General features: G+C 34.1%; 1 protein-coding gene across 1 annotated transcript; it reads right to left on the bottom strand.

Moving 5' to 3' along the window:
• Positions 1 to 8793: 8793 nt before the first annotated feature.
• Positions 8794 to 12707, bottom strand: LOC132046853 (PI-PLC X domain-containing protein At5g67130-like). The gene is made up of 9 exons (XM_059437653.1): positions 12550 to 12707; positions 12372 to 12452; positions 12158 to 12277; positions 11922 to 12059; positions 10872 to 10970; positions 10475 to 10778; positions 9978 to 10201; positions 9807 to 9893; positions 8794 to 9185 (listed from the first exon to the last, which is right to left on the bottom strand). Exons 1-9 carry the CDS (start codon positions 12556 to 12558, stop codon positions 9003 to 9005), a joined length of 1245 nt encoding a protein of 414 aa, XP_059293636.1. The 5' UTR covers positions 12559 to 12707; the 3' UTR covers positions 8794 to 9002.
• Between the last annotated feature and the right edge of the window lie 655 nt (positions 12708 to 13362).

Below are 13362 nucleotides of genomic sequence, written 5' to 3' on the forward strand. Positions count from 1 at the left end.
AGACCAGCCCAAAAGAGGGGCATTCGCGCCAATTGCCCCTATAAAGAAGCTTCCCCAATTGCAATTTTTTGCGCGGAGTGCCCTTCTTTTGGGGTGGTCTTTAAATTTTGCCCCTCATATTTGTGGTCTTTAAATTATGCCCCTCATATTGGTCTTTAATTTTTGCCCTTCGCGCGAGTTCGAGTTCGAACCCTCACTCAAGCAAAAATTAAAAAAATCGCAAGACAAGGGTTGAATCGCGTGTATGCGGACCGCATACTTTTGATTAAGAATTACAAATTTTATGCCGAACCCGCATACTCATACCTTATGGGCGGACTTCCATATGCGGAGTGATAATTCTTCACAAAGTTATGCGGTGGGGGCATACTTTTAATGGGCAAACTTTCTTCATCACAACACTTTTGGTTCTACACTCAAGCCCCATTGTATGATCCTATTTCTTCACATGTAAGCACAATCACATTGTGAAATATATTTTGGTCGAGTGGCATGTTGAATTGGGCAAACGGGATTACCTTGTAATAATTGCAAGAATTTAGTTAAAATCAAGCTTTTTGGTTGAGAATTTTTATGCACTTGCTCCGGGATTCTCGAACCAATAATTTGTCTAACCATCCAATATGTCGGCCAAAATTTAAATTGGTCAAATCCTACTCTTTGACATAGTAGGCATGGATCCACTTTATCCATAAACTTTATGCGGACCGGCATAACTTTGTGAAGGAATTATCAAATTTATGCGATCCGCATACTTATGCCAAGTCTCCCATAAGGCATAAGTATCGGGTCAGATAACTTTGATAATTCCTTCACAAAGTTATGCTGGGGGGCATACTTTTAATGGGCAAACGTTCTTCATCACAACACTTGCACATAACACAAATTGGTTCTACACTCAAGCCCCATTGTATGATCCTATTAGCAAATCGCTGATCTTCCATGTAAGCACAATCACATTGTGAAATATATTTTGGTCGAGTGGCATGTTGAAACACCATAAATTTTTCGATTGACTCTTTCAGATTACCTAATAATTGCAAGAATTTAGTTCGAATCAAGCTTTTTCCAGGTTGAGAAGAAGTATGCACTTGCTCCAGGATTCTCCAAGAACCAATAATTTGTCTAACCATCCAATATATACGCCAAACCTTGTTAAATTGGTCAAATCCTACTCTTTGACATAGTAGGCATGGATCCACTTTATCCATAAACTTTTATGCGGACCGGCATAACTTTGTGAAGGAATTATCAAAGTTATGCCGGACCCCTAACTTTGAAGGAATTATCAAAGTTATCACGGACCCGGCATACTTATGTAAGTCCGCCCACAAGGCATAAGTATGCACGGTCCGCTAACTTTGTAATTCCTTAACAAAAGTATCTTACCGGGTCCGTATAAATTTAAACTACGCCTTGCGAATTTTTTTTTTAAATTTTGCTGCGCGTGGGTTCGAACACGAAACCTATGGGTGTTAGCCGAAGGGCAAAATTTTAAAGATTTCAATATGAGGCAAAATTTAAAGACCACCCCAAAAGAAGGGCAATTCTGCGAATTGCCCCCCCAATTGGACAATGAAGACTTTCCTGGTTTTTTCAATTTTCCCATTTTAACCTCTTCAACTTTTTTTTTTTTTTTGGGGTAAATTGCTCCCTGATGTGTTTATTTGTTACTCCCTCCATTCCCTTTTAAGTGATTTTTCTAGTATTTTTAATTTGTTTCAATATAAGTGTTTTTAAAACGAATAAATTCTTTTTTAATTATCCTTGTTTACTAAATGTTGATCAAATTTTTAACAAGTTTTTCAAAACTTCTTTACATTTTCTTATGTACTCCCTTCGTTCACTTTTACTTGTTCAAAGATTCTAAAAATAGATTTTTACTTTTATTTGTCACTTTTAACAAGATAATTTATTTTATTAAGTGAGTTTTATAATAAGTGTGTCAAACCCTTAAAAATCACTTAAAAGGAGGAAGTAGGATCTAATGCAGCCGTGTCTTAATTCCACGTGCAGTTCACTAAGTTTGACTTCTTCGTTATTGGTAATAATAATATAAAATTAAAAAGTATCCAGATTAAGAGATTTGTGCATATGATGGTGTATTGAATCTCTTACTTGTTAAAGATTATTCATTTTCGTCATTAGTAAATTGTATATATAGCGGTGATTCTATTGCATGAAATTTCGACCTGCTCGAAAAATTGAGGTCTTATAATCTTAAGATTATATATATTTCAATGATGTTTGGGAACAAGTATCTTTCATTTGTTTATGATATCGACTACTCAGTACTTATTTATAACTAATATTGTAAATATCTCATATAGATAATAATTGTCGATTTAATTAAATCCACGTTTTGTTAATTCAACATAACCGTTCATTACAAAAAGATTTCCCTCAAAGTGTCCATAAGAAGATGTAATTTGTAAATAGAGTATTTTAACATCCTTGTATATATAATTTCTAGGTGCAACTCAACAAATTAAAAATTCAGGGCCGTCTTTGAGGAGTTGCGCATATCCTGCAACTAGAGAAATTGACCGCGCTTCGCGCGTTTATATCAAAAAATTAACTATGATAGAAAAATTAATGTTACAACTGTAATGAGAAAATAATATCTAATTAATTAAATGTTCTATTAGAGAGAAATATTTTTTCCTTCTTGATGTAACTTGAAAATAATCAAATAAAACCAACAAACAGAGAAGAGAGAGAGCAATACAACTTTAAGACATTACTATAATGTATCAATCCGAATTAAAAATTCATGCCTCATCCATTGTATTTATAAGATAAAGTACATCTTTTATAAAGTAAGTGAAAGATACAAACAATCAAATTTCATTTTCTATAAAGATTATTTAAGTTATATATAGCTGGATTTGACCTTCCGTCTATACTAATTTTGGCAATTATAGAATAAAAAGACAATTAGATTTCCCCCCCCCCCCCAACCCCTATATATTCAAGCTTCATATACCATGACCACACATATGACACCATCACTTTCATTATAACTTAAATAAAACAATTTAACATTACCAAGAAAAATATGGTAATGGACCATGCTCTTTTCTATTTAAATTAGATAACAAATGATATAATAACTGAAACATGACGCACTACTGGATTAAAGAAAAAGAAATTAATTTTAAAAGCCAAAACAGAAGAAACGGAGATCACATGATCCGCCAATGATGTTGAGAGAGGGGTGCAATAGAGATTTTTTTTATTTTTTATTTTTTACAGTAGAGACATTTATAGTAGTACAAATAAATAACAAAAGGAATTTACTTAATTTTAGCTTACACTGTTCCCTTTAGATTGGATGGCAGATATAATCTCATGCCTTCATATAATTATAATAGTAGTATAAGATATATTTGAATGATATTATGAACACTTGCAAACAAATGGCAAAATTTCATTCGAAGTTGACCTTGGCAGAGTAGTAGTAACATCTTTGATAGTTGGTCTTTAGTTACAGGGTAGGAGGGAACATTATCACTGAGAAATTTTTTCTTTCAAAGAATAAGATAATTAATTATCATTTTCAATACAATTTTAAGACAAATGAATACCATTCTCTATAGAATTTTAAGACAAATAAACCATGATAAAGAAACTCTTGTTTGTCTAACTATTCATTTTCCTTTTCAAATTTTCATTATCTTTCTTTCTTACAACAATAAATCAAAGAAATGATAAAAAATAAAAGCAAAAAATACAAAGATGTTTCTTAACCAAAGAGAGGTGCCACACCACCTAACTTGTGTCTGTTCAGATTGAACTTTAATACATACACTCCACCTTGTTTATCAAAAAATCTATCTCACTCAGCTAAATTTTCTCAATTTTCATATCATGTCATAGTCTCAAACTCCTCTTTGAATAATTATGAACTTCTGAAATTTAAAATAATATAAAATGAAGAATTTGAAACCAGTCATTTAAATTGTCCCCAAAAAAAAAATAAAAAAATCCATACCTTAATATAGATCCTTTCACAATTCAGCTTCATATATTTTGACGAAGAAATGGTCCTAACCATCATAAGAAAAAAAAAATTATTGCAAGAGAAGCCACTTCAGAGTTTTAGTAAAAGTGTACTTCTAACTTTGTTCCTCATATATTTCCCTAAGAGAAGGTTCATATATATCTCCGAAACATAACTCCTCAGCCGTCGGGAGAGTAAAGTTTTTTTGCTTTTACTAATGAGTTTAATGTACATTAATCACATTAACATAATTAAGAGAGTTAATGAAATGACTTTTAATCTTTTTTAACATATCACATAAATGAGAAAATAGAACAAAATGCCAAAAAAAAGGAGAAAAAAGATAATTGTGTTTCTTGGCCAAAGAGAGGTGTCACATCACCTTGTTTATGCCTAGCTTTATATTATATATAGATTAACAATATAATGATGCTAATTAAAAGAATGTCATTGATCTTTTAGCAGATTTGGAAAGAAAAGTACAATAGTAGTTTTACGATCTTACTTTCTAGAGGGTGTGTCACGCCCCGAACCATGGCCTGGGCGAAACACGGCACTCGATGCCTTACTGCATGTGACCGAGCGAACCACATGGCTTGCTAAATCATCATGAGGCATAACATGAGCGGAATATAATGTGAATGCATGATGAGCCTTTACAAAATGCAATAAGTCATAATACTTAATCAAAATACTTGTTTAAACATGAGTGCGGAAATAACATGAATGAGCCAAAATGGCTATACGACTCCGAAAGTGTGACATGACATAACTGACTTGTCTAGTCTATGAAACTTCTAACATAAGTCTGAACATGAAAAACATACTCGTTGGGACAAGGCCCCCAACATACCTTAGATACATAGCTAATCATTAAATAAAGAGTTGACTAAACCCCGAATGAGATGGGGCTCACCAATAAGTTGATACGAATGTTGTCCTACCGAACAGATGTGTCGTCCTATAAATCAGTACCTGCATCGTGAAATGCAGGCCCCCGGGCAAATAAAACGGGACGTTAGCACATTGAATGTACTGGTATGTAAAGCAACTGAAGAAATAACATGGGACATGGAATAATAACATGATAAGAACTGAAACTGAAAATATGATCATGAACATGAGTACATATACATATATATAGCGTAAAGTATCGTGAGTAAGGAGAGCAGTAAATATAACCGATAACATGGTCTGGTACTTGCGTCCTACCGTGACAAACACTCATACCTTGCCGTGGACATGAGGTTTAATAATATTATGAAAAGATCCGGTCATTATGAGAGATCGTCGGGACATGGGTGGAGCGATCCTCATCCTACGGTGGCTACGTAGTTTCGGTAGCATGCAAAGCCCTCCTCGGTAATTAAAGCAACTCCCAAAACATGAACATGTAAAATAAGTGGCACTTTTTGCCCATGGTTTTCATGAATATAACTTGCTTGTACATGGATATCATGAAATAACTTGTAAACGTGGTTTCATGAAATAACTTGTATTTAGCATTTATGTATCTTGTATCATAGCATGAAAGTAATTATATAATATAGTTGCATGAAAACTTGTAGACATGTAGGATATTCATGAAATAATCATTTTAGCTAAAACATGCATGCAAGAACCCATGGAATACAAGATATGGATTTTCATGGATTATGGACTGATTCTCAATAATCATATGGAGTTATTAAGAACACAATGATAGAATAATAGCAATTCATACATATATAATCATGGACATGGGCCTAGGGTTACCATGAGCATGGTATAGAAACCCTAGTTTTAGTAGAGAATCATAATTTATGGATTTTGAGGCGCGGGGAAGAACAATGATGTTCCCACACGTAGATAGTAACTCTAGATACCTGGTAATGCTCCAAACTTGAATTAAATACTTTAACTTTGAAGAAGATTTCCAAAATCTTGAGTTCTTGAACCTTGAGATGGGTTTTCTTGAAAACCCTAGTTTAGGAATGATGATTTCTTGTTTAGATTACAAGGATATGTATTAGAATTGACTTGGAATGATTAGAATAGGCTTACCTTGGTGTTCTTGATGATGAGAGATAATAGAAGGCCGTTCTAGGGCTTGGGGGTATGAAGAATGAAGTGAAAAAGCCTTAAAACGAAGTTTTATAATTGCTGTCGGACCCATTTTACGCCCTATTTTACGTCCCGTAAAAGTTTTACGGACCTTAGATCCCACCGTAAATCAATTACAGTGATTTGGGCTTTCTGGACCAGTTTTACGGCCCAAATCTACGGCCCGTAGATTCCACCGTAAATTGACAAGATAATGTTTTAGTAAAACGGGCATAACTTTTTGTACAGATGTCTGTTTGACCTCCATAATATACCGTTGGAAAGGTATTTCAAAGATCTACAACTTTTAAGAAGGAAATTTTCCCAAATTCCTTACATATTTTTCCGTATACTCATTTTAATTGAGTTATGGTGCAAACTCACTTGAAAATACGCTCCGTAGAGTAGCTTCCGACTTTACTTTGCTCAAGGACTCTTCCCATGTCTTGATTGGGTTTCAAACACCATTTATACACTACTCAAATTGGGTTCATTATACCCCCATCTTACGAGTCAAATCTTAGCCGGAATGCACGAGGTGTTACAGGGTGTTGGGTGACTGATCAGCTCATGCATCAGTAAATAACATTCAATTCAATTTAAGGTTGAGATAGGCAGTTTTACCATGCCTTAGCTCATAATCGGTTTACTAAAATAATCTCAAATTTAACTCAGAGTTGAGGTAAGACAAGAGCGTACTTCACCAATCAAGTAATAAATCTATCTTGAGTAAGCAAGCAAGATTTCTCATCTCTCTTGGAATAGACCTTTATCTATCAATTGAAAAAAAAGACCTTGTATACCAATTAGCTAACAGTTTGCTGGACAGAAGAAGGTAAAAATCGCTACTACTACTTGTTACCAATATAGAGGGCGGCATTTTCTTATCTTTTGACGGTCGATATGAATGGTTTCCTTATGCAAAGGGGGCTTTTTCAGAGGCGGATGGACTGTAAATCCGATGGATATTTTTACAAAAATGTCAACTATATTATAATTTGAGTAGAAACCATTGCATACTCATTATTATTAGAGGGGCGGAGCTAGAAGGTTAATTACATATGTGTTCAGCCAAACTCAGTAATTTTAGTTTAAACTCTAGATTTTGTTAAGAAATTCACCAAATATGTACAAAATTTAGATTCAGAACTCAGTTACTAACATCTGATATCTCTATCCTAGAATTTACAACGCATAATAAATTCAAATCACGGATCCATCTCATACATTGTTGCCTTACAAGGTACATATGTACTCTATCAGTTAACGAGAGTGAATAATTGAGGAATACCAGAATTAAACGTACCTAAAATAATATTAGCTAGCATAATCCCTAGTAAAAGGATTGTGATCTGGATCAGTCATGATGAGCATGTCGGAAGACAAAACAAAGAGCGGGTCGATTCCTTGAAGCTCCGAATTCAGCACTAGGAACTTCAGGGACCTCCAAGCCTTTGCACATAACTTGAAAGGCAATGAAAATGAGTATATTATTATGCTCTTCCAATTAGCCATCCCAAAAATTTGCTCAATGCCCAGAATAATGTCTCACCCTTTGTGTAAATATTCATAATGCTTCTCAGAGATTCTTTCTGTGAATCATTAAGATCGGCGCAAATATTGATGATTGATCCTATCTATATACGTGCACGTACTCCTCATATTGGTGGCATGCAAAAGGTGATGGCCATAGTTTTAGCCTTTAAGAGAACGATGATTTCTCCCACGAAATTTGCATGATCCCCTTCATCCTAGTGTTATTTCCCGACTTTACTAGACATTTGGATAATATTTGGTTGAAGTTAAAAAGAAAAGAAAAGAGTATGGAAGTTGAAAGAAAATTTAAAAGTAGAAGTTGTGAACATGATTTTTTTTTTTTTGTGAGAATTTAAGATTTGTAAGTAAAAACTATTATTCACAAATTAAAATACACTTCAAACCAATATTGAAATATTTATTATTAAAAACAATATCTTTGATAAGAGGGGCTTGCTCAAGTGGTAAACACCCTCCATTGCTAACCCTAAGATTGTGAGTTGAGTTGGAGTCACCAAAGGAGCAAAAAGTGGGGGAAAATAATATTTGCAAATTTCTGATGACGTTACCCATTGGTGACTCGAACCCAGAACCTCAGGATTGGTTGGAAGTGGAAGGTACTTACCACTTGAGCAACTTTCCTTTTTATTTGCGAAAGAAATTAACGTTGAAGATGCGTAATTGGCAATAATTAATAAATTTTTAGTTTGAAATATCAAATGTGTGAATTATTAATGAATTCCAAACATCTTGATATGAGAAGTAAATAAAATATGTTACGTATCAAATACTTAAGCGTGAACGTAAGCATATTTAACTTCTGATGACGTTACTCGTTAGTGACTTGAACCCGCAACCTGAGGGTTGGTTGGAAGTGGAAGGTACTTATCACTTGAGCAACTTCCCCTTTTATTTGCGAAAGAGATTAACGCTGAAGATGCGTAATTGGCAATAATTAATAAAATTTTAGTTTGAAATATCAAATGTGTGAATTATTAATGAATTCCAAACATCTTGATATGAGAAGTAAATAAAACATGTCGGCATATTTAACTTCATATTCATTTATGAAGATGTGCGTGTCCATTTTGCCTAAGTTTGACCATCTAATTTGTGCGCTGAGAGGAAAGTCTAGCACCAGCTGCGATATCTAATTAGAGAAACAAAAAACAGAACAATTCAATTTCCCGCTGCAGTTCATTGCCCCATCATACACATTTTAATTATAAACACATCAATCTCCGACAAGTGAAGAAACTCAACCAGTAAATACAAGATATATAAATAAAAAAATCAAAGATAAGGAGGATTGTCATTCTGCTCCGCAAGGTAATGTGTCTGATCTGAAAATTTGAGCATAGACGTTTGGAGAATGCAGCAATTATATGTGCAGAAGAAGAGTTGCTGCAAAAATTGTGCCAATCAACCAATAAAGTGGTTTACTTCTGCTTGAATGAGAGTTATTGTTGCCATCTTGTGATGTTCCTGTAGTTGTAGTCGTTGCTTGTGCTGGTGGTGGGGGTGACAACTTTGGAGCCTCGCATTTGTAGGATGTACCATTTGCCTGCTACCAAAGAAAATCAATAAAGTTTCAGGGGAAAGTGAGACAAGAATAGCGCAATGAAGTAACTAACATAAAGAGAATCCAATTCAGGGAGTGAAGAGAACGAAAAAAATCGTAAAAGAATACAGCAAGACGGGTTACTCAGGTATACAAGAGAATAAAAAGGAAATATCCACATTATTATTTCTGGTAGCATCAATAAGACAATCAAGTATATGTCTAATTCACTTCTTTTTCACCTTATATTATTTGCACGCTGCCAAGTATAAAGTACTTAGCAAACTTCATGTCTACTTATTATCTATTCAAATATGTTCTTGGCCTACATGGTCAAAAGTATTCGCCTTCTCTTCAATTGTTCCAGTGAAAACAGCCTCTGAAATCACTCACTTGAAACCAGAAAATGCAGGAACTTTTCGCGTTATTATTGCAAAAAGTGTTCTTGTTAGAATTTGCATCTTAGCTCATTTAATTTCTAGGTGGAAAGGGAGTAAAGTATCAAGAGTGCGCAAGAAAAGCAGGAACATAAAAATACGAAATACTGCTAGAATGATGATCTAATAGTGTCAAATGTTGTGTTATGTGCATTTTAGCAGTTGATATCAAAGCTAGCAAGCGCACCTTGCAATAGGCAATACTGCTACAGTTACAAGCTAATTGGCCATTTGCTTCATCTACAGCTTCTGGAGCTCCACCCCCATCACTTTTCTGCATCGGTAAGAAAAATTCATAATGTTCTTATGTTTAACAAGAGATAACTTAAGCAAACGAACATGACTGCGGAGACTATACCTGATAAAAATCAACAGCAATAAAATTTGGCCACCTTTTGCCAGCTGCTTGAAAGCAAGTCTTCGTCATGCTAACTAGTGGAGCAGAATTATCCAAACAGGCTTCTGTTTTGTTGGGATTGTCAGGAAAATAATTCTCCAGAACCAAAGAGATTGACGATGTACTCATAACAGATGATTCAGAACGACTTGGACAAGAACCAACTGTCATCCCACCCTTTCCATCTGCAGAACATAAACACATCAAGTCATAATAGTTTGAACAACCATGTCAGGGTTATACCAAATGTAGGAAAGATGAGCTACTGATTAGGACCAACTTATGCCATTCTGAAACCAAAACGACACTTGAAAGGTAAATGCAAATCAACATAACAAGATCTCACAGGAGCTGCCAAGTAAATACCGAATGCAAGAATATCGAGATTCTCATAGCATGTCATACAAGGACAGCAGAAAGTAACATAAGTATCAAATAAGTCGAAGATTGTAACTCACATTGGTTTTCTACAACGTATCTCCACTCATAAGCAATGCCCTCAGAAGCCTCTTTTGATGATTTAGAGGTGAAGACTACAAGACGTTGATTCTGCTTGACCATGTCATCTACTGTAGGCCAATCTTCTCCTTTTTTGGGCATACGAGAAACCGGAAACCAGTACTTAGTAAGACCAGAAGCATTAAAAACCTTGCTCAAGCCCTTTGGAGATGTGACATAGTCTTCAATGAAGATTGTGACAACCTCTGATGGGTTTTTTTCGAGAAACCCTTGAATTTCTTTCAGCGAATTGATTGCAGGTTGCTGAATTGATACAAATAGGAAGTTCCATCAATCACAAACAACATCAAGTGAATCAAGCAATCAAGTATAACTGGAATGTGTTGTAACACTTACAAATGCTGTAACATTGTAACACTTTCCACCAAATGAATGACAGAGCCAGATATCATCGTTGAAATCATACATATCAAGCATAAGTCCTCGAACGCCATTCTACAGACATTAAAAATCAAATTTCTTTAGCAGAGTTTTCACTTTAAGAATTTTCCAACTTGACAAGCTAATAAATGATTAAATTCACTGCTTAAGTTATAGTAGTAAACTTCGATGTCAAATCCGAATGCTATCTGAAATGGTCATTACATATTTACTGATAGCATATTTTTTTTTTAACTGGAGTAGTTCTCAGATTAGTTGAATCACACAGCTGTGAATTTGCCAAAAACAAATTCTTTTTTGTTTCGCAAGATCTTAAATAAAAAAGGTGGGGAATAAAGATAGCAATTTGATTTCATAATTAAGATCCTCCGTATTAGTTTGATTTAAGTAGACTTTAATAAAGAGCACCCATTAGGACATTCCCATGTGGACAATTTGATGAGATGGTTAGGTGAAAGCACATGCTTATGTTGTAAGCAAAAGTAAAAAATGAGTTTTTGCAATTATATATTGCCACCCTGTTCTGACTTTTTCTTCTCTTTCCTACCTAAAAGAGTTCCTACATAAAGTGTTCATCTTTCAGAGTAAGGTATTCCATCTTTTTGCATTAAACTGCCAAAAAAATATTCGCATTGAGCTCGTTGGGTTCCTTTAAATTCTCTCTTTTGCCTAGTGAAAGAAAAGTAAAATAGTGTGTACGAAAGTACTTTAAAATGGACCAAACAGCCCTTGTACTAACAAAGGAAGTTGAGAGAGAATTTACTCCCTCAATCCCTCCCCACGGAGTTTAAGAAATATAGAGAGACTTTTCAATCGTGTGATTCGAAATTAAAGATGTGTCAGAACATACTAAAATGAATTTTTTAACTTGTTGTCAACTTACTCAATATAAAACAAGTTACTTTTTTTTTGGTAAGGAGAGTAAGACACCTATATTAGAACGGAGGGAGTACTATTTGAGGTAAATATTCAGCTCATTATATTACAGAAAATAGAGCACATCACCTGGAGCTGACTAGTAATGGAATCTTCCTGATTGGTCGGAGCAAGAATATCAGACCCGGTCGCAGACTTTGACCCGGCAATCGCAAACGAGTTGTGAGTCGTCAACCACGAATACTTGTTAAATGGCAAACCTTTTACCTTTCAACCACAAAAAATAAAAACAAAGATTGAATACACCATTGATGAAAAAGAGAAAAAAGTAAATAATTGGATTTTATAATATATGATGAATTCACCTTGGTGGTGGGAATAGTGGGTTGAACCCGAGTACATCTGGGCCGGGTATTGCCATTAGCAGGACATGTGGAACAGACTAGGCCTTCATCACAATTACTGCTGCTACAAGTTTCTCCAATCTGTTATAAATCAAAGTCCAAAGAAAATAACAGATATTGAATTAGTGCGATCTTAACTGGGGATTAAGATAATTAATGTTTAAGGATTAAATACCTTAAGGCAAGAACAATGGTGGAATAAGAAAGAAAGGGCAATACAGAGAAGAAGAAACTTGATGGGGTAATGGATTATCTCCTGCAAAAGAGAAAAGAAACAAAAGATTATAATGAGAAATTTTGATATAATTAACAGTAATTGGGTAGCAAGGAATTGAGATTAAGAGATTACATGCCTGCATCATTTAGGCTCTGTGATAATATGTAAGAGGGGGTTGATAACTCCCCAAAATCCTCTAATTTCAGTTTATATATACGATGTCTTGTCTCTCTCTGTTCAATTGAACCCGTTTTTGGACAATAATGTTAGTTGGGAAATCTCTGTTTTCTAACTGACCCTTTCTATTTATATATCCCGTTTTATGTCTACTTCTCTTATATCCTTTTAGTTTTTTTTTTTTCTTTTTCTTTCTATCTCCCTTAATACTTTTCTATAATTAAGTTTTATGTTTCAGCGGGTGCAAATAAATTGCTTAAAAATCGGTTCGAATTTCTCCTTTCACGACAAGTATTTATAGTGCAATAAAAATAGTAAGTTTCCTATTATAGGATGTAATTCAGGGGCGAATATATTTACGATATGATTTAGTAATATTACAATAGCTTTAACTCAAATTCTATTTGTCTTAAAAAATTATTTAATATAAAAATTATAAATTTAAATGTTAGTAACTTTAATGGGATAGAATTCAAAATTTATAATTATCAAACCAATCTACATCTACATCTGATGTTATTATAAAAATCATTTAGACTCTGAATATATATAACTTAAATTCTTTTTTAATAGGACTAGAGAATGATTTTGCTTACTATTTCTTTTGTCTTATTTTATGTGGTTGTTGTACTCAAAATTTTTGTCGCTAGACAGATTTAGATGTTTTAGTGCAGTTACCCTGGTGTCATTAAAGAGGTCAAAAGTGATTAATAATACTCACTTTTGAATAATCAATAGGATTAATAAAGTGAGACGAAATATTAAGATTAAA

The sequence above is a fragment of the Lycium ferocissimum genome, chromosome 2, assembly GCF_029784015.1.
Source record: "Lycium ferocissimum isolate CSIRO_LF1 chromosome 2, AGI_CSIRO_Lferr_CH_V1, whole genome shotgun sequence".
NCBI lineage: Eukaryota > Viridiplantae > Streptophyta > Magnoliopsida > Solanales > Solanaceae > Lycium > Lycium ferocissimum.

What these genes read in the sequence shown, in the direction of transcription:
- LOC132046853 (XM_059437653.1), bottom strand. An exon ending in CCACTATTCCCACCACCAAG is followed by an intron (nt 12,060 to 12,157) that starts GTGAATTCATCA and finishes TGTGGTTGAAAG; the next exon opens with GTAAAAGGTTTGCCATTTAA. An exon ending in ATACGTTGTAGAAAACCAAT is followed by an intron (nt 10,202 to 10,474) that starts GTGAGTTACAAT and finishes TATGTTCTGCAG; the next exon opens with ATGGAAAGGGTGGGATGACA.